This window comes from Lonchura striata, chromosome 4 (genome assembly GCF_050655825.1).
Source record: "Lonchura striata isolate lonStrDom1 chromosome 4, ASM5065582v1, whole genome shotgun sequence".
Classification (NCBI taxonomy): Eukaryota; Metazoa; Chordata; class Aves; order Passeriformes; family Estrildidae; genus Lonchura; species Lonchura striata.
This window is the reverse complement of record NC_140706.1, coordinates 71,769,984-71,790,969: the sequence shown is the minus strand read 5'-3', so window position 1 is coordinate 71,790,969 and position 20,986 is coordinate 71,769,984. Positions and strand designations below refer to the sequence as shown.

Sequence of the window (20,986 nt, the reverse complement as noted above, 5' to 3'; positions counted from 1 at the left end):
GAAATTGTGACGTTAATTTTGTAACGGCACAAGAGGTACTCAGAAGCTGCTCTTTAGCAGAGGCAGCATTGCCTTGACTTGCTGACTGCAGCCTCTGAAGTTTCTGCTCAGCACGCTGCCCTGCTGTGGCTGTTCCTGGGCATGCTGTGCCAACCCCCTTGGCCACGTGAGGCCGTTTGCCCGGTGTCCTACCCTGGGGCAGCTCCATGGGCCAGAGCCCTGGCTCTGAGTGGGGACAACAGCCAAGCCCCTCACCTTGGCAGTCAGGAAGGGGACACTGCTCTGGCCACGCCGGAGCTGGGCAGATGAGCTGTTACCTGTGCCCATCCTGCTCCCAGGGCCACACTGTGATGCCCGCTTTGGATGCCCAGCAATGCACAGAGGGGAAGTCAGATGGATCCTGCCTCCCAGCAGTGCAGAGCTGAGCTCCCCAATTTCCCCTCAGTGGCTCCTCTGGTGATGGAGAGGTTCCTTAAGCTGAGCTCCAAAGGCAGGTGGTGCTGGTGCCATTGCTGCTTCCCAGTGAACCAAAAGACCTGTCCTGCAGCAGAGCAGGGTTCCTGTTGTCATGAGGCAGCACTCAATGTCTGAGAATCAAATGGGGACTTTTCCCTCATTGATAGCACTGGGTTTCTTTCACCTTTCCCGCAGTCTGAATTGTGACCAATAAAAAAGACACTTCTTCCACAGCTGGAAAGGGAGTTTTGGTCTGAAATGACATACTATAGAATTCCCAAGTTCCTCCTACATGTGCAGGAAAAACAGAAGAAATAAAAAGCAAAACCTCTCCTACTTAGAACTTTCACAGTTGTTTTTTCCCTGGAGTATGCTAGTATGATTTGAACCATGAGGACATGGTAAGGTGACAACAGTGACCAGGGCAGTCTCATGTCACCACCACACCAGGGCAGTCTGTGTCCTGGGAGTTTGTGAGAATCCCAGGAAAGATGCAAACCTGCAATAACCCACGTGAGGTGCCATTGCTGAGAGGGGTGAAAGATAAGCTTATCTTTGCCATTAAACCCCAGCACCTCCAGGAGTGGGAATGCACCCCTGAGTGGGAGCATTCCAGTGTGATGAGGCTGAGTCCAGCGTGTCAAACAAACTGCAGTGTGCAAAATACAGTTGTAGTGTCGCCTTAGGGATGATAAGAAGAGGGATGTAGCTCAGAAACTTCCTGCAGGAAAATCCCCAACAGGAATTAATACCAGCCAGGCAGGGCTGTTCTGCATTGCTTAGAGCTCGGGATGAGCCTGCATCACAGCACTCAGAATTCCTTTCCATTTTGCCTTGGATCAGTCTGACCCAGCTCCTCTGGGTTACACACAGCTGGTTCATGCCTCAAGAATGCTGTAGTGGCACAAATAATTTTTAGCTCATAATAGCCTCAGCCAATTCATTTCTGCTATTATCAAAGTGTATAAAATAAACATAGCCTTGTTATAATGAGGAACTTCTTGTTCCAGTGAGTTCTCCCTTGCCTCACTGGTGAGAGGAACCCTTCGTGTTTGCTTGGTGGCATTGCTGGGCTCTTTGTGCATAGCTCTTTAGAGTTCTCTGAGGCATTCTGAGTACTCCTGCCAAGGAAGTCTCATTTGTGTCATCTGAATCTGTGGATTTTATATCACCCTATGCCTCTTGCCTCCCAAATTATTTGTGACGGACATTCCACCCTGTGTAATAAGGAAACTCTCAGGTAATATCTGCACCAAAATGCCAAGTGTAACATGCTGTGATATTGCGCCAGTTGAAAGGGAAAATCCATGTAGGGACCCAAAATGTGGTTTTGCTTTGGATCAGCCTTTCTGTGAAGAGCTGCTTGTTTCACGGTTTTCAATGGGCACAGGCAGAAAGGACAAAAAATGGTCAGTGGATTTCTACTTCTGTGTCTCAGCTGGTTAGAAATATCCTTTCAGAGGCATCTGATAAATGTGAGGGAAAAACCCTCATCATCTGCATGTTGTCCTGTTACACAGCACAGCTCAGAACATGACCAGTGCTCTAATGATACCTTGGAATGTGTCGTGTGTACGTGGAAAATGAAGAAAAAGTAAGAGGGAGCCGATAGTGTTTTAACCTAGAACGTGGTGAGCTCAGTGCTTTCAGCTGTGCCCTCTCAGCACCTTGAGGAGCACTGCAGGACCTCACCTGTGTCCTGGCACACCTGCCCAGCATTCGCTCTTGGTCTCGCATTGGGCTGGAGACTGCACAGAGATTTACTCAGGTGCTTCAGCTCAGCCAAGGGCTTGCTGGTTGGGCTCTGTGGGTCGGACGTGCCCAGCCAAGGGCCAGTGCCACCCAAGCTGGTTCTGCAGCAACAGGGCATCACTGCAGGTTCTGGTTGCATGGCTGATGCTCCACAAGGCATGAGCAGCATCCTTGTGGCGTTGGAAGGGTTCTCCCCAGCCCTGGGCGGCCAGGACCCCTGGGTGTGGCCACGCTGTGCAAAGTGGGCTGCCTCTGGAAGTCAGTACCATGGGTCCCCACAGCGCTGCAAAAACAGAGGTCTGAGCTGTGGGAATGATGGGGAGGCTACAGGTGAGGAGAAGATGGAAATAATGACTGAAACTTAGGTAATAATTTTATTTATAGTCTAATGTGCAGACATGGCTGTTGCTGATGAGGCTACCAGTGACATAAATAAACTCAAGCAGAAGATGTAAGCGAGTGGATAAATGTAAAGGCATCTTTGGGCAGTGCCACGGATTTGGACATGGACCAAGAGAATTATTTCTGTCCCTTGCGATTCCAATGAAGAGCACAAAGGAGATAATTAGCCCAGGATGCTCCGCATTGCTCTTTCCATCTTGCACACATTCATGCCCACCAAATGTGAAATGTTCGCCTTTTCCCCTCCAACATGATGGTTGTTGAACTTATTTTTAGTGTCATTTGATAAGCCTCCCTGCTCGCAGAGAGACATCCCACTGACCCAGCCACTGGTCATTGTCTATACCAGTTCCCATCAAAGCGGGCGCGCTTTGTCAGGTTTCGACTCGAATATCCATTCTGCCTCTGAAGTACAGTATCGAAAGTGACTGGATCATTTGAGCCTTTTTCTTCAGCTGCTCCCTCCTTCCTCCCCCACAGTGTTTCCGCTCACGCTAACATAATTTGGCATCGTCGACGTGACACGACACTGGTTTTTCTAAAAAATTATAATACATACATTGTCGATGTTTGGTGATGGCTGGCGCTCCCATAAATTGAATTTCCGAATTGATGGAAAGAGGTCTTTCCCAGTGCGGAATCGTACCCAAAGCTTGGCGCCCCCTCCGCCACTGAGGAACGCACATACAGTAATAGGTCATTCAATGTCAAAAGGCATAAAAAAGATGAGCAAAATCTTCACAGGCTGCTGCTTGCTGTTGCCTTTAATTATATTAATTAAACTTTGAAATTCTCATGCAAAGAGGGTTGCTGGCTTGTGACGCTGAAGAGCCCTTGGAGATTTGCGGGGGGAAAAAACCCTGAGATACCAGCTTAGTGGCTACTGCTTTTTTTAATCTAAAAAAAAAATACACAAGCCTACGACTGCTAGGTATGTTTATAGATGATGATGTTTTATGCGCTACTGAACTGTGAATGCAGGAAAGGGGAAAAAACCACCAGCCACAGTGTCAAGGTCTTGAAGCATCAGTCCCTCCAACTCGGCTCGAGATCTCTGCTTACAAGCTGTCTTCCCGCTGAATAACGCTCTAGTAATTCCTTCCTGTCCCGGGTGCATAATGAAAGAAAGGTGTCTTCAAAAACTAAAGGGCAAAGTCTTGCTCGCTACCGATACCTCGAGGCATCCTGTCTACATTTTGTCATGCGTGTGCACTTTTCAGTGTTAGAGTGACAAGATTTCCAGTCAGAAGGTTCCCGTAAGGCACGGCGGAGGGAGCTGGCAAGGGTTGGGGATCTGACATGGCTCTGAGGCACTTGGCTCTGTGCCTGCTTAGCCTGGTGGGAATTGTTATCCTGTGCCCGTGGCGAGTAGTCCCTGTGTAAATACCACGTGGCTCCACCGCCGCTGAGGAACGCTGCGTTGCCACTAAAAGCACATTGTGTCCTGAGAATCTGTAGTCCTTAAAAAAACAGCAAATAACAAAAAATAGAAAAGCATTCTCATCTTTGGTGTCTGTGCTGTCCCTTCGGTGTTGCACAGAGCCAGGCACACGTGGTAGTGCTGCTCTCCGGGGCACAGGCAGAGCACCAGTGCACAGCTGGAGCTGTGCGGGCTCCCGGAGCAGGGATGCAGGAACCTCTGGAGCTTGGGCTGCAAGATGGTCCAAGGGATGTGAGGAAGGGCTCGGTTCTCTCAGCTGGGTAGGACAGTGGCAATGTGGCTGTCTCTCCTCCTGGTATCCGCTTCTTCTCCTCTACTGAGAGGGAACTCGGGTGAAGTTGATACAGCGGCCCTGAGGGAAGAGAGAAGCTGTTACTGGTGGAGTAGCACACAGACAGAGGTTGCTGGATGCTAGAAGGAGGCTGTAATTGAAATTCAGATGTTTGGGAAAATAACAAACCCATGAAAAACCTTTTAAGAATTAATGGAAATTACCCAGAGTGAGGCACTACATTTGCCTTACAAATGCGTGCTCTAGGCAAGCACGAGGACACGGGCGACACATTCTGACACTCCCAGGCCTTCTGTGAGCATAATTCACAAATTCTGTCAAGCTGCAGTGAACAAACCCAAACCCATCTGACCGTGGGGAGGGAAGAGCATGGGGAAGGCAGATCCTGCCCCCAGATCTCCCCTGAGCCAGGTCCTCATGCAGTGAGCATGGATAGATGTGACTGTTAGTTAGCAGAGCTGCTGCTGATCTGAAACTGCATTTTATTAGCAATAACCCTAGCTCTGCATCTACAGACTCTGTACTTAGGATCTGTAAATTTCTGTGCACAGAAGGGGGTTTCTTGTGATGCCATATCCATAAAGGGGTCCAGGTGAATCCTATAATGGCTTTCAGTGTAGCAGAAATGAAACAAATCCAACAGCAGAATCTAACCTTTTTTATGCACTTGGAGCTCATCTGAATGCCTTAATTCCCACAGGGTCATGGAGTGTTGGAGTAGGGTGTGCTGCCTCAAAGCAGCTCTCTGGCACAGCAGTGATTCCTACCCTTTGGTCACAGGCATCTGTCAAGGATGGTGCCATGTGAACAGTGCTGGCTTTGGAGCAGTCAGCACTGCTTGTGCTCTGAATCCTTATTTCTGCTTTAAGAGATGCACTGCTGGAGAGAAATTACTGCTTTCTGCTCAAACCTGGGAGATTATGGAATTGCCAAATTAAATTTGGGCTGGGTTTCATATTACTGTCATTCATTTAGTTTGATATCCAGTTTTTCTGGGTATCAAGGAGGGTGATGGCACACAGTTATCTAGCATCACTCAAGCGGGGCTTGGCTGGCATGAGAGGGGCAGTGTTCTCATCAAGGGGTTTCCTAATGTTTCAGTTCTGTTTCTGTCATCTCTAAGAAATACAAAACAGGTGAAAAGGTGGGGACAGGAACTATAGGAACTTCTGGCTGCCACCACCTGTATTATAAATGTAGAAGAGATGCAGAGACAAAACACTGACTCCTTTAGGCTGGAAAAGCTCTTAAGATCACCTAGTCCAACCATTCCTTTGTCGCTGTCAAGGCCACCACCATGTCCCCAGGTGCCATATCCACATGGCTTTTCTGCCAGGGAGAGAGGAGAACCTTAAACAAGCACTGCCCTCTGTGATTCCCCACTCATCTCCCACATCTCTGCCCCCAACTCCTTTATTCTGCAACTCATGGAGAAGGAAGGAGCAAGAGAAGTTCTGTGATCAGGCAGACTCTTCCTTGTGTCACTGGCAGGAAAAACGCCCTGAGCTGGGGAATCTCAGAGCCCTAAGAAACACCAGCTCTCCAAACACTGTCAGCATCAGACATGCAACATGTAATAACAAATAGACTGTCAGTTTAAGTGGGAAGTTCAACCATTTGCATTCTAGATTGGCAGACTGAGGCAGGCAGAAAATAAAAGGTTGATGTTCACTTGTTAGGGGTTTATCACTTCAGATCAATATGAGCTACAGGTTTTCATTACTAGAAACTCAGTGATGTGACCAACAGCACTGTCTCCTGCAAACTGGTGTGGAGAAAAAGCTGCAGACTCATGCAAGTCCTTCCTCAAAAGACATCCAGAATCTCCCATGCAGCGATATCTGTGTCATCATTGAGACCAGCTTTTAGAAACAGATTATTAAATTGTTCTGATTAATCTGACCTTTACAGAAAGAACTATTTACTTAAATAGAAGCAGTATTTACTAAACAGTAGTCTCACCAGTCTGGTTTTGGACATCCCAATTAAAACATGTGTGTTCCATGTAACCCATGTCACCAATGCATTCTCCTCCTGGTGGCATTGCCAGGATACTCCCAATGTGGGGAAGTTACTGTTACACTCGTGTCCCTGTGCTCAATTAAATCATCAATCCAACCAATTTGAGTTCTGACGTACCATGCCTTGTAAATCACTGGCTCATAAACCTTAACAATACCAACATGTAGTCCGTATGAAATTGCACTAAATTAGAGGTTTAGCACGAGAGTAATTAAAAAATGAGTTATGCATTCTGTGATCTTTGCAGGGAATATAAGATCTGTCTCCATGTACCAGATCCAATAGGAAAAACCTCACCCTTCATGCTCACAGATGCACAGATGTACTGCAGAGGAAGAATGTAGGTCTTGAACAGCAACAAAAACCAGGAAAAGATCTATGGCAAGGGGGTTTACCTGAGAAGGAATTCTTTTATATTACATCAAAGCCATTTCTTTAGTTGTTGAATTTCTTACTGAATCTAATTTACAGGGCAAGGTGGAAATTCTCACAGGGCAAGGGATCTCAGCAAGTGGGTGCTCACACCAAACCCCAGGTTAGCACCTCACCTGGCAATGCCCAAAACAAGGCACCAGGAGAGGCCTGCCAGACCAGCTCTCCCTGCTCATGTCCCTCTCCAAACCTGCGAGGCTCTGTGGACAGTGCTGGGGGGCAAGGGGGGAGGAGAGAGCACTTCAGGATAGTGTCCACCCTGGGCATGGAGCCAGATGTGACGAGCACTTTGGGGTGTCTGTGCGTGTGTGAGCAGACACATGGTGCTGTCCCACCATCCCAGCAGAATTCTGGGCTCCAGAAGGGGCAGGAGAACACTGTGTAGGCTCCTTTGGAGCCCTTCCAGTGTTCATCAGGAATTCAGAATGGGCAGGTGAAGCAGACTGGGTCTGGGATGGGATGTGACCACACTGAGCCTCCAGGCTGAGGTGCTCTGCCTGGTCTCAGGTGCTTGTCCTTGCTTGTTTCCCTTAGTACGCTGGGCAGTTGTATCCGTGGGAAAAGTTTCCATGGATGGCATTGCTGATGTGTTCAGCAGCTGGCTCAGGACTAAGAACAACTGCTTTTCCCAGAGGAGCACCTGGCAGTGCTGTCCTGCCATACCAGTCATTGCCCCGTGTGCTACCCAGTGTCCTAAAAGCTTGGCTTCTCCCAGCCTTGGAGGACCGAGATCCCCACTGCCCATTACTGAGACTCGTGTGCTCCTACCTCAGCTGCAGTGTCCCATGAGGAGCACACGCCCTTTTGGGATTTGGCATTGGTCCTATATTCTGTGATAAGTGCCTGCAGAGCCACAAGCAAGGAGAGGGTGTCAGGATAATGTCCCTCCCAAGACACGTATGAATGCTGTTGTGTCATTCCTGTTGCCCCATCCTCACAGCACTACCAGAGCATCCTCCATCGCCCATGGGCACATCCCTGTGAGCACAGCCTGTCCCCAGGAACTGGTCTGCTCCCAACAGCTCCCCAGGGCAGCCTGCCCAGGCTGCTGCTACAGTGTGGGTCAGCAGGCAAGAACCTGCTTTATCTGATTCTACTTCTTCTCACATACACCCCGTGGCCCAGCCTGCACTTTGCCTCCCTCTAAGGATCAAAGCTGAGGGCAGTGGGTTCTTCCCTGTAGGCCTTGCACTCCCAGACAGGACTGTGTGCACCTCTTCCTCTTTGGTAATGCAAGGCCATTTCCTGCTTTCCAAACCTCTTCAGAATCATTACCTCCCCATCTCCTGTTCACTGGGATAACAAATGTATTCTGGACCTGCACACCTGTGTGCAATGGTGACAATAAAAGGGAATTCAGAGGGAGTAAAGCTGGGCGAGATTCAGGCTGAGCACCGAGGTGCCAGCGCCTGGCAGCACCTGCCTCAGAGTCCTGTTTCCTTGCAGAAGTGATCCTGGCACTTCCTCTGGGCAGTGGGAGCAGAACCAGAGCGCTGTGCAGGGCCAAACCATGCTGTCTGACAGGGCCCTTGGTGACCTCCCTGTTCCAGAGGTGGCAGAAGCAGCATTACCTAGAGCTTGTGTCACCTGGCCCATCTGGGCACTAAAATCCCTCTGGCATTAAGGCATTAAACCTGACTGCTCCTTTCTGGCTCCGCTGCCTGGGTTGTATTTTAGTCACAACACTCAGTCACCCCAAAAATATCCACTGACAAGTGTACAGCTGAAGGGATGTTTGAGTTTTTGGGGGTTTTTTTTGAGATCACTCTTTATTGTGAAGAAGGGCTGCTAACCCCACCCTATCCTGTGCAGTTCTGAACAGACCTCAGGGACTGGATGCTGGCATCATCTCTCTCTCACTTGCTCTTTGTCCCCCGCAATGTGGTAATCCCTTGTCCCAGTCCCCTGGAAAGCTCAGGGTGTTGTGGGCGTTTGTCACCATCCTGGTGACACCAAGCTCAGGGCTGTGCTGCTGGGCCCTGAGCACTCAGACCTCCTCTGTGCCTGGGTGTGCTGCCACCAGCACGTTTGTCTGATGTCAGGCACATCCATTGCCAGTTCTTCTGTCACCTGCGGCAGAGCCCGCGCGCTGCCATTCTGCAGGTGGCACCTGCAGAGGTCCTGGTGGGCACCCTGAGCCATGGTGTGGGACTTCAACCCCCCGAGAGCTGCCTCTCAGCACGATGGGCTGCTGGGTGGACTGTCTGTCACACAATTTATCAGCAACAACTCCTTAGAGGAGTGCTCCTCAACTGGTGTTACTGCTGCAGGCACCAGCATTCATTCCTGGGGCTCCTTGAGGCAGCTTTTTCCCAGAATTCATGAATTGCTGGCTGAAACACCTGTGACAGAGCTGAGGTGAGCTCCGAGAACACCACAGGGTGAGCTCAAAGGCCTCCTAAAGTAACAACAACATCATGAAAAGAAACAAACGACAAATTAATGGTGCTATTTGGGCCCTAGCAAGAATTTGTTTTTTCACTTTAACAAATTTTGCCAACAGCCTCAGAGGAAAGGGATGTAACTTTGTGTATTTTCCTCAGATTTATGTAATGTAGCCTCCTTAGCATGTGTGCATGAATGTCATGATCTTTCCCAGCAATCCCACAGTCCTGGATGTCAACTTCCAAAGGTCACAGGGTCTGGGGTTCAGGAACTGGTTTCACAAGGGAACCCAAAAAAAGGACTGCATAGTTACAAGTACCTCACAGCCACCTTCCACCCCTTGGACCTGTTTTAGCTGAGATAAAAAAAAGGCAGGAAGACAGGAATAAGCTGTTTTAAGAAGTAGTTTCTATGTTTCACACCAGATAAATGCTGTATTTTGGAGCACAGGCCAGCAAACCAAACCTGCCAGGGAAAGGTTCCAAAGAGGCAGTTTAAAGATGGTAGGTTGGAAGACTTTATTTTTCAGTGCCTGTGATTTAGATGTGCATTTGGAGTACATACTGAGGAGGGCAGGGCATGTTTATGTGTGAAATGCTGCTGTTGGCATGTGGGGTGGCTCATACCCACACTTGCTGCACGGATGGAACTGCACACAGTGCTGCTGCCCTGGGAGCCAAGGGTGTCTTTAATGCACTGGTAAATTTGAGGAAATGCCATTAGAGCAGCTTTTTACCCATGAGCAGCACTTACTGGGGAACTGGGCATATGGACAAGTCAGCACAGTTGCTCCGTCTTGGCAGTGCATGTCACCAGGGGTGTATCCCTGTGGAACCTGGGTGTAGGGGCTCTGCAACTCCCTGCATTCTGTGGCACCCAGCGAGAGCCACCTGCACTCCGCTGTCTGCCGTGGACAAGGCGGAATGAAGATGGCACAGGGCTGTGGGCAGCCAGGGAAGGGGCAGGAGTAGGCACTGAGCTGGCCTGAGCACTGACCATCCTGCCCCATGGGTTTGGGTAGCGAGAAAAGGGAGGGATTTCTCTCCTTTGCCAAGTTTTCCGTGGCTGCTGTATTCAGCAGTTGTCCAGATAAACTCCTGCCTTGACCGAGAGTGGTTGTGACAAGCTGCCTCTCCCACGAGCTGGCCTTCCAGGGCTGGAGGAGGGAGTGCCGAGCTGCTGAGCCGGCCCGTGGGCCTTGGGGGAGGATAAAACTGGCTGCGTTTGTAGCATCTGCTTCAAAAAGAGGTTGTGGCAAATATTTTATTCAGCAGAGCTGGAGGTCTCCTGTCTCTAGAGGGCAGGAGTTTGTTGTTTTCCTCATGCAAGGCAAGCACTGCTGATGCAAAAGGAAAGGATGTAGGAATGGCCTGCAGAGTCCCTGTTTTTCCAGCACGGATCCTTTGGAGCGAGAGCCCTAGCTCACTCTCCCTGACCTTTGGCAGTGAGCCTCCCTTGCTCCCAGCACTGCTGCCTCCCTGGAAGTACCCCCCTGACCTGGCAGGGTCTGACCCTTTCCTGAAGGGCATGTTCTCCGTTCCATTGCAGGTGCCTGCCAATGGAGGGCTCTTCTCCTTCAGCTCTCCTTAGTCCTTGGAAGGCAGAGCGAGGCCATTGCAGTGCCCGAGGGAAGGTGCTCTGTGTCCTGGCGCCGGCCCAGCACACACCTTGCCCAGCGCTGACACTCAGCCGCTCACCCACGTGCTGCCAAAACCAGGACACATCTCCTGCCATCCCCACAGTGACATGCAGAGCTGTCCCTGGGACAGCTCCCTCTCCTCCTATGGGACACTGAGGGGTCAGATTGTGATTCATGCTTCCAGGTGAAGCTCCAAGAGCCACGCGTGCAGCACTGCAGCGTGTAGGGAAGAACAGGGGAGAGGTTTTCTCTGAGACGTGTCTCAGCTCTTTGAGCTCTTCCTAAATCTTCTGGGACAAATCCCTGCTGTGAATTGGGATCCCATTTATGTTATAGGGGGGGTGTTTCTAGACAGACTGGCACCAGGCCTGATCTCTAGTGCCAGTTTCCTCGTGTCAGTATCCTAAACAACTTCCTGAGTTCTGTACATCTCTTTTAGGAAGAAAAGAAAGATAATCTGCTACTACAAACACATCACACTTCAAGTCTCGTAGAATCAAGAATCAGCCTGGTAAAACCATAAATTAGCAAATCCTAGTGCTCTGGGGCCTTTTCTATCTATGAGGAGAAAGAACACCAGAAATATGAAGTTCCATGGGGTGGTTACCTCTAAGGCACAAGTTTCCATTATTCTTCCCTCCTCCCCTCTGTGCAACCACTGTAAGAAGAAAGCAATTTATCCTTCACTGAAATCAGGTGTAGCAACAGATAAAACAGAACTGTCAGAACACCCATTCGCTTTAAACTCCACTTCTGCTCTATCATGACCTCAGCTCAGGCCACTCCTAAAATCCTTTTCCTTTAGGAATACTTCCCAGTGTCCTTTTCTTGATCAACTCTCTAACTTGGGCCTTTCTGAGGAGACTCTCCTCTTCAGGTGGCTCAGAGATTAAAGATCCAGGTGCTCTATGGCTTTAGGTGTGTTAGTCATCCAGGCACGTGTTCTGAGCCCATAACAGAGCAATGGCACAGCATTCGGATCCCGGCCCATGGATTATACAGCATCTGACTGGCATGCGGCAATTGCTTGTAAGGAGAGAAGGCAGCCCAGTTCTGTGGTATTTAGGACACTATGGAAATCATTTTAAGCTAGTTATCAAACAATTACTATAACTAAAAAATCCACTCCAGAAATTCTGTGGGAAGATGTCAATCTGTTTGAAGCAGTAAGGCAGGGTTTAAGTGGGGGCTCTTAGGAGGAAGACTAGCAAGGCTGAGGCAGGAGGGTGCAGCTCTGGAGGTTTTGCCCATTTGGCTGGGGCTGGCTCTGGCTCTGCAGATGGGAAGGGAGAGCCCAGCAGGACCTTTGTTCTGTACACACACTGCACGTGGCAGCCCTCTAGATGCCACTGTCACCCAGCTGTCCCAGCCCTACAGCTGGTGACAATTCTGTGCTGCTGACACCAAACACTGGGCCAGGAATGACACAGGTGCCAGGCTGTTCTCCACCCCTCAGCCACATCAGCTTCCCTGGTACCACAAGAGTAAACTCTTCTTCCTGCAGACAAAGCCCCCAGCACATGTTTAGACTTTGGTTGGAATGCCAAAGGGATTGGTAATTCACACTTTTCAGATATTTGGGCATCCCACTCCCCAGCAGCGTTCTCTGGTTTTGTACTGCTGAGGCATTTGCTACAACTCCCCCATAGGTGCCAGTGTCACTAAGTTAGCAGCTCGGTTAATTTTTAGGCTCTGCTTCTGCTCCTGTGCTCTTTGCTGAAAATCAGGAATAGTTCCTTTAAAGGCAGCTGTGCAAGACTCATGGCACTGGGATGTGAAGGATCCCTGGACTGTGCAGTGACAGGGTGCAGTCTGCCAGGCACTTGGTCCTGGCCCGCCAGGCTGGCCTGTCACACACAGTGCTGAGAGCCCCGAGCATGGGGGCACTGGGTTATCCTCTCTTCCTGCCTTGGGAATGGGGCCTGGGAGTGCAGGCTGCATTCCCTGAGATGTTTTTTCCTCATTAGAGGTCACTGCTATAGATGTGCCTATGGAGATGTCCCTGTTCTCAAGTAGTCAGGAAAGGTGTCCTGTGGAAACATAGGCTGAGTTCACTCCCTTCCCTGTGCATTCTTCCTAAATGTCCATTACCAGTGACTATGGGAAAAAGGGATTTGGTGGGGTGTTTGTGTGCTCCAAGTGCTGAGGAAGGACACAGTATTTATGGAATTTACTCCATTGCTGCTGGATCCTGTTCAGATCCCCTGACTCCCATCCCCTCTGTGCCATGTTTCCTCTCAGAAGCTCTCCCAAAAAACATGGGAATCAGAGCAGACTGACGAGTTTGTTCTGGTTTTCAGTTCCCACCTTTGCCTTTTTCCCTTTTTTCCTTCACTCAGTTTAATTTGTATAATGAGTGAGGGCTTTGGAGGGGCTTTGTTACACATAAACCCAGAGATGGTGGCATTAAGTGCATTTGCTAAATTAATAAAGGAATCTGCGCGTTTGCTGTAGGGTTCTGTTGTTGATTTGGGAACACTGAGCTCTTGCAAATCTCAGCTTTCACCTTGCCAATCCCCGTATCCCTCTAAGTGCACTGCAGTTCCTTGGAACCTGTGGGGGGTTGGTGCTGGCATCCCTTCACTAGATCACATTTATGCATTAGTGCCATCTGTGCCTGCTGCACCTTCTGTGAGCCAGCTCGGCCAAGTGACTGGCAGTTATCTGGGACTGCACACAAAAGGAGAGGGAAGAGAAAGGGGGGAAGGAGGAAGAGTCAGTAGGGATGGCACCTGAAGCTTCCTGTGTGCTGGTGGGTCTGGGGAGCACAGACCTGCACTGGGGTCCATCCCTGCCAGTGCTGAGTCCTTTCTCTCTAAATAACAGAAAATACCTGTCTCATGACATTCAAACCATTTCTCCCTGTCCTTGTGTTCTGGAGGAGAGACAGAGTGCCAGGACATGGGAAAAGAAGCTGCTGCAGTCTGGGGGACAGTTTGGGGACAATGCTGGACTTTGCCCCACGCGGTGTTTCCATCAGGCCAGGGCTGGGCCTGAGTGGTGCTGGGGTTCTGTGAGCACAGGGAGGGGCAGGAGGGAATGCAGGGGTGGCTCTGCTGTTTTATCCATTTGCCTTCTGTTCAGGGTCTCTGCTGGTAAAAAAACCTCCTGTGTGAAATGGCCTCTCAGGAGTTCTCCCCATCAATAACAGGCCAGGGGAGCGTTTGCTGCTGTTCCTGTGCGGGGAGCTGAACTGCTCCCAGCACCCAGGTCCATGTGGATGGTGGCTGGGCCCTTAGAGATCATGAACTCCCAGCTAAAAGTTTGGACTGATCTGTCCTACACAGACAGGTACAGAGCAAAAGAGCAGACAGAAATACAAATGCAAGACTTCTTACACTGAGCATAACTGTGTGCTAAGAATTTAGAATTTAATTATCTAGCTTAGAAATTAATTAAATCATTGCAGTGCCAGTCTGTCCAGAAAAATAAGGTGGCTTACCCAGCCTAACTTACATCAGAGGTGGTGATCAGCCTCCTGAGCTGAGCACACTTCCTGACAAGGCTGGGGGGGTCATACCTTCCTCTCAAAGCAGGACTCACCTCTGTGTGTGCTTGGACACAGCCCAGAGAGAGGGAACTCTCCTTCTCATAACTGAGTTTATAAGTATTTACATATAATAAGTACACCTTCCTGATTTTTTTTTTTCTGAATGACCATTTTCACACTGTGGAGTCTCTTCCACTTAGAATATGATACTTGGAATTCAAGATTTGCTTTTTCGTTCTTTCCATATGTTCTGTGTTAAACATATGTATACTTTATATTTAAAAACTAGCAGCAGCAGACTGAAAAAAAAAATGCCCACACCACACCACAAAAATATGTTTGCTTCATTATCCAAAGCTTCTGGGTTTATGTAGTTTTTCACCAGGCAGGGGGAAGCACCCTCAAGGGCAGTCTCAGAATGGGCAATAACACAGAGGAGCTGTGGAAAGAAGGAACATCTAGTTCCAAAGTGTGGATAAGGCTGGTCAGAGCTTAGAGCTGTACAACAGCCTGGTTGAGGTGGTGATGGAGTTGTCAGCTTTGGAATTAAGGAAGGAAGCTCCTCCAGGTAATTCAGGAATTGGCCTTGAGTACTTGGGTAATACTTGGACCGACCTCTCCTGAGAAGCTGCACTGATGCAAAAGGAAAGGGAGCAGCATGTGCCAGGTGTCCAGGTCCCTGCCCAGCGCCCTTCCCCTCCCGGGTGGGCTGACCCAGATTTCCTCCTGGGCATGGAAGTGGCTTGCGGGGACACACACCTGGGCACAGCACAGGGCCAGGTCAGGATGGGTATCCACCCAGCAGCGCTGAAACACCAAGGAACACACTCCCCACTGTTCGATATCTGCCTGGCCTGCAAGGCTGGCTGGGGGGCTGGAGGATGGCACTGCCAGGGACAGTGTGCAGGGACAGCATTCCCAGAGCCTGGGGGCTGCTCCCAGGGCCCAGCCTGAGCCCTGGCTGCACTGGGCCATGAGGAAGGGCACAGTCAGATCTCCCCAAAGGAGCTGTGCACCCTGCAGAGGGCCCTGACCCAGCTGGCACAGCACAACCCCCTCTCAGTGTCACTGGGAGCCTTGCTCTGAGCTGCCTCCTACCTGAGGAGACGCTTGGGAATACCACCAGGAGGAGGACAAGAGAGTTCTAAGGGAATTGACAACAATTTTAATTATCCCACCTAGAGAGATTCGGGCTGCCTGAGGGCTCAGATTGGTTTGACCAGACAAAGAAAAGGAACAGCTCCCACAGAAATCCCTGTGTAAGAGCTGGGAAATGGCTGGGACCTGTGAACTGGCGGTAAAGTGTAGGAATGCCTTGATAAATGGTGAATTTGGGAAAGGTGGCAGGGTTTGTCACAGCTATTACAGAGCCAAATGAAGCACGGTCGCCGTGGCAACGCGGTGCCTGTTGTACACAGCACTGCGCCGTGGGCTGCCCAGTGCCCTGCCCAGTGCCCTGCCCAGTGCCCTGCCCAGTGCCCTGCCCAGTGCCTGCTCCCCCCGGTTTCGGGCCTTTCCAGGACTCTGGGACTCCCAGTCTGCGAGGCAGGAGGCAATGCCCTGGCGGCGTCCCGCTAGGTATGGATATTTTAAACTTTATGAAATCACTGATAATTTAGACCTTGTCTCTGGAATTACCTGGTAAATGACCACAGCAGCATTCAGAACTAAAAAGCAATGAGGTGTGCACAATTATCTTCCAAAGCTGCAGGCACACATGGACTGAAGCCTGAATTTAATTGCAACATGGGTAGATCGGTGCCTTATCTACATCCTTTCACTGATGAGCATGTCAACCCTTTGGAGTTGAAAGCACAACAGAACTAAAGCCTGCACTGGCAAATCAGAAACTTCTAAATAAAAATTCGCTGGCAGAAATGAAACACAGGTTCAATTATTGTAATTCATTGCATATTTCAAATTATATTTTCAAACAGGTGTAGTTAAATGAGTAAAAATAGCTTTGTGAACTGTCCTCAAATGGTTTACATGGATTTAACTGCAGTTAATGAAGGGCTGATTGAAGTTAAATGATTTCTAAAATTTTTAAATGACCCACGGATGTTGTAAGGGGCCTTGTACCAGCTGTAATAAAATTCAATCCAGCTGGTCTGTCCTTGGCCCTTGCAAGGCCTTACTGACATAAATGGCCCTTTTAAACCCACTTTGCTTGTGTAAAACCCCCTGGTTCTAATTGTACCTTCGCATGAACTAGAGGAGGTTTCAGGGTCTGTGAATTACATCTGCCAAACAATTACACAAATTCAAGCCCCATTTTTCCTGGACTGATCCCAGGGCTCAGTTCACATAGGAAGGTGCACAAAATCCAGCAGTGTCATGCAACACTCTATTAGAACGTGTGAAATTTAAAGATATTGGGAAATACAGTTAGGAAATATACTTGTAAAATCTAGACAAACAATCAGGATAAAAAATTCAAAATTTAACAAACCAAATCCCAGCAGGAGCAGCTGGAATGTGGTCAGCCTCTGCACTGATTCAAGTTGGATTCCAGAGCAAAGTCTTTCTAAAGTAAAGGCTGTTCCAGCAGTGCTGCAGCCCTGCTACCACAATATTATAAATTAATGCCAGAGATACCAAAAGGCCCCTTAAGTAGAAAATGTCAACATGCAGATGTTGAGCAGGAGATTCACAGGAGCACTGGGAGCCTCCAGGTACCTCTGGGACAGTTCCTGCCCCATAAAGACCTGGGAAAGCCTGAGCCTCCAGCCCTGCCACAGCAGCTTTGCTGACGGAACTGCATTCTCCTGAAGACCAGGGGAACTCAGGCAATGGCCACTTCCCTGCCACAGGCCCTGTGAGGCAGTGTGTGGAAAAAAAATCTTCCACCCTGTGGAGGAGCACACAAACTCAGCCAGGGCTTCCTCACAAAGGACCAGCTTGTGCTTGTGCAAAGGTGCAGCCTTTGGAGAGGCTGGCTGGGGAGAAAGGAACAGGTAGAACAGGTAATGTGGAAAGAGGAGCACACGAAAATCACTTTGCTGCTAAAAGTGAGGGACTTCACTGATGGCAGCATTTGGTTAAGTTAGGAGAGCTTAGTATGAACCTCTGATGTGCTCAAGGCACAGCCTGTGTGATCTGTGTTCGGTTTGCTGTAGGTGGAACATGAGCAGGACAGACAAGTGATGCTTCTCTGTGAAGTGTTCCAAGGCCTGTGCATGTGGCACTTGGGGACATGGGTTGGTGGTGGCCTTGGCAGTGCTGGGGAAGTGGCCACACCTGATGATCTGAGAGGGTTTTCAATGTGACTGCACCAAAAACTCAGCACTGTAATGGGTCATTTCCTGGTGTCTTACTGAAGTGAGGACTGTAGAAGTTAGGTGTGAAATGACACAAGGAAACACTCAAGGAAAGTATTTCTGTGGAAGACTGAGGTTTCTTGTACCACGGCTGTGCCGTGTTACCTGTCCAGCCCTGTGGTACCTCTTTGGGAGGACACTGTTACCACACACCTTCATTAATGCAACTACAGAACAGAAAAAAGTGTTGCTGCTCTTTATCTTTTTCTTTCTCCCCCAGAGAAGTGATTTGGCTGTTCCTAATTAAAAGGAAGAAAAAAGTGGCATAAGTTTAATTAAGATTTTAATTCAGTTAGAGCCTATAGGAATAAATTACTGCAGGCTTGGTAGTGACAATCAGAAAATACAGTTCCTCCTCTGTGACAGAGATGGTAATAAATGATGGGAAATCCTGAAACAGGGATGCAAGAGCTTACAAGTGCAGGTGTGTCTCTAACCCAGGTAATAATCCTGTGTTTGCACCTACACTGGATCAGAGAGCAGTAAAACTGGCTTTCCCAAATATAGGTACAATTCCCAACTCTGGTGCTGGATTTTTTGGTGGGATTTTGAGACACAGACCCATTCTTTGGTGAGAAACTGCAAAACATGTGAAACACTGCATTTTTCCTAAGCAAAATGATGCTTTCCTTAGGATTAAATAGTGGCAGTAAGTGCAAGAACGAAACACAAACACCTCTCAGCTGATGGCTTGACCGTGGTAGCTGGGGTGAATATGGATAGAAATGAGGCCCAGGTAGCCTCTCCTCCTGAATCTGTACAGAAATCCTGGTTTTACTGTGCTCACAGAATAAACCTAAAGAGGATCCCCTGACACAGACAGAGCTCCTTTGAGCAGCACTTCAGACTGTACAAATTACGTGCACTTTAAAACTAAAAACTGCAGTAATTTTAGCAGTTCTGTGTTTTTTTTAATGTAGGACTGTATCTTTGCTCCTTGGCTAGTAGATTCTCTCCAACAAGTCTTATTCTCAGACTTTTAGTATAAGTTTTCAATTCCAAATGAGGAATTCCTTCAAATTCCTGTAAGAAATTACCATCATGTCATCAAGGAGAAGGGACTGCTGGTTTTACAAGACTTAAGAATACAGAAAATGCATCATAGGATGTTGAACAGGCACAGGACAAGTGCACTTCGTTTTTCTTGACTGGGAACTGGGCTCCTCCCTCAGCTGCTAAGTGCTCAAGTCCAGGTAGAAAACTTTTGGCACAGTAAACAGAACTGAAACCAGGGTGGCACCTCACCTGCACAGGCAACAGCAGAAACTAAAGCTGTTCCCCCAACGCCCAGCTTCAGCTCCCAGGTCACTCCCTGCTACTCTCAGGTGGGCCCTGCTGGTGGGAGCAGTTGCTGAACAGTCTGCCCCCGCTAGGATCGTGGCATTGACAACACTCCCAGATCAGACATTTTCATACAGAAAATGCTGTCCCTGAACAGTGACAGCGTTATTTTAAACTGAATGTTCCTTTGGAATCAGCCTCGCTGCAGTTTCAGTCACACACTGAATCACGGATCCCACTTGGCTGGGTATTCCCCTTTGCCTTGTGGAAGGGAAGAAAAAGAAACTGCAGCAAAAAGAGGCAGAAGTAACACAGCCATGCTGTGGCCTGTGCCCTTTGTCGCTATCACCCTGGGGTGGCAGGAGGAGGGACCCAAGCGCAGGCTGTGCCCGGGCAGGCTCCTGTTGAGCACTGTGAGCACCTCTTCCCTTCACGGGACCCCTCCCAGAGGTGCCACCCCAGTGCCTCACTGGGCAGGGACGGGCCCCAGCCAGCTCCCAGGACTACAGGGCCATTGTAGCAAAGTGTGCAGTTGCATTTTCACCATAATTAAGTGCCTAATTGCGCGCCTGGGCCTGGCTGCTGTCTTTGCACGTGGACTTAATGATGATTTATCGAGGAGCTCTCTGGCCACACCTCGCTCTCCAGCCTGCCAGAGGCAGCCACAGGGTGAGAGGTGAGCCTGAGTGCTGGCTTGTCCCCAGCTTTTATTTTAAACTGAATGCCTGTTTCTCCTGGGGTTTTTAAACCACTGGAGCAAAGGGAGAAGTCCAACTCCCAGTGTCACTGGGAGACAAGCACACTGCTGCACTAACAGCTGGGAAAAAGAGAAATTTTAGGGAAAAGGCCAGGGCCAGGTTAATAAGTGAAATTTCCATGCAAGGTGTCCAAACAGTGCTGATGTTGAACTTGTCCAGCGGTGTGCTGTCAGGAAATAATACCCTGTACCAGCCAAGGTCAAAAGAGATCTCCTTTCAAGAGAGATAAATTCTCAGAGTCCTCTCTCAAAATCATCCAGCTGCCTTTTAACTCAGAACTGCCTGAACTCCAACATTGCAGTTATCATGGCCAGCTCAGCTGCGCAGCCACGCAGTTGGACGCTTAATAGACACAGCACTGTGAAAATGTCTATTAATTTCCCTTCAGTGAAACACTTTTTAACTACAGCATCCAATCACTCTTTATGGTGTATGATGTCAAAAACACTTACTGCATAAGCAGAGATCTGTGTTTCTTTTGCCACAGACAATAAATCTTTAGTGTCTTCTCTTGCCACGCATCACTCCACTTGCTCTCAGGAGGCACCATACGCCTCTCTTTCCCTCTGCCTCTTCTAGCAAGGTCACTTTCCAGTGATGAAACAACTTTTCCAGAAGGTATAGTGTTCAATAATTAATACCTACTGATAATAGCTTCCCAAAGCAGTGCTTTAAAGCTCTAATGCTCATCACAGACGTGCAGTGGGAAGAGCCCTTAAAATAGATCTGAAAATACCAGCCTCAGGAAGCTGGGGTGCGTGTGACCAAACTTACACCATGGAAACAGACAGACCTGCATCCCTGGTGCCAAAGGAAGCCCAGCCCTTCCTCTCACACCAGGCAGCACGGCTGTACTGCAGGTGTGAGCGGGTCAGGTCACTGCCCGTGCTCTGGTGTCATCTCCCAAACAGGCACAGCTCCTGCTGCTCCCGCACACGCGGCTTCTGCGGGAACAGGGTCTCCAGTGGGAGGATGCTCTGCCCAGCTGCAGACACTGAGAGCTCTGCAGGTGCTCAGACCATGTCAGGTGGGTTGGGGACAGATCCTAATCCCTGAGCAGCAGCAGGCTGGGAGTACCATTTCCTGCTGCTGTTTCGGGGTTCCCTTCTCCCAGCCATTTCATTAGCACCAAACTGGCCTTTCCAGGCCATCTCCAGTGACAGCAGTCTTTGGCAAAAGCTGGGCAAACGCTGTCCCTGAGCATGCACTGGACAAACCAGGGGATCAGTAGTTTCAGTGCTTCTCCTGGCTGACAGGGCTCAGCCCGAATGCAGTAGGTGAAGCAGTTATTCATAAAACTGCTCTTCAGAGCCTTC

At 49.3% G+C, this 20,986-nt stretch overlaps 1 protein-coding gene across 1 annotated transcript in view; it reads right to left on the bottom strand.

Annotated features, from left to right (window-relative positions):
- Positions 1 to 2,563: 2,563 nt before the first annotated feature.
- ANTXR2 (ANTXR cell adhesion molecule 2) overlaps positions 2,564 to 20,986 on the bottom strand; it is a 77,959-nt gene continuing 59,536 nt past the window's right edge. The window contains exon 17 of the mRNA XM_021529524.3: positions 2,564 to 4,403. Coding sequence (XP_021385199.2) covers positions 4,365 to 4,403 — 39 coding nt within the window. The 3' untranslated portion in view covers positions 2,564 to 4,364. The remainder of the gene's footprint in view (positions 4,404 to 20,986) is intronic.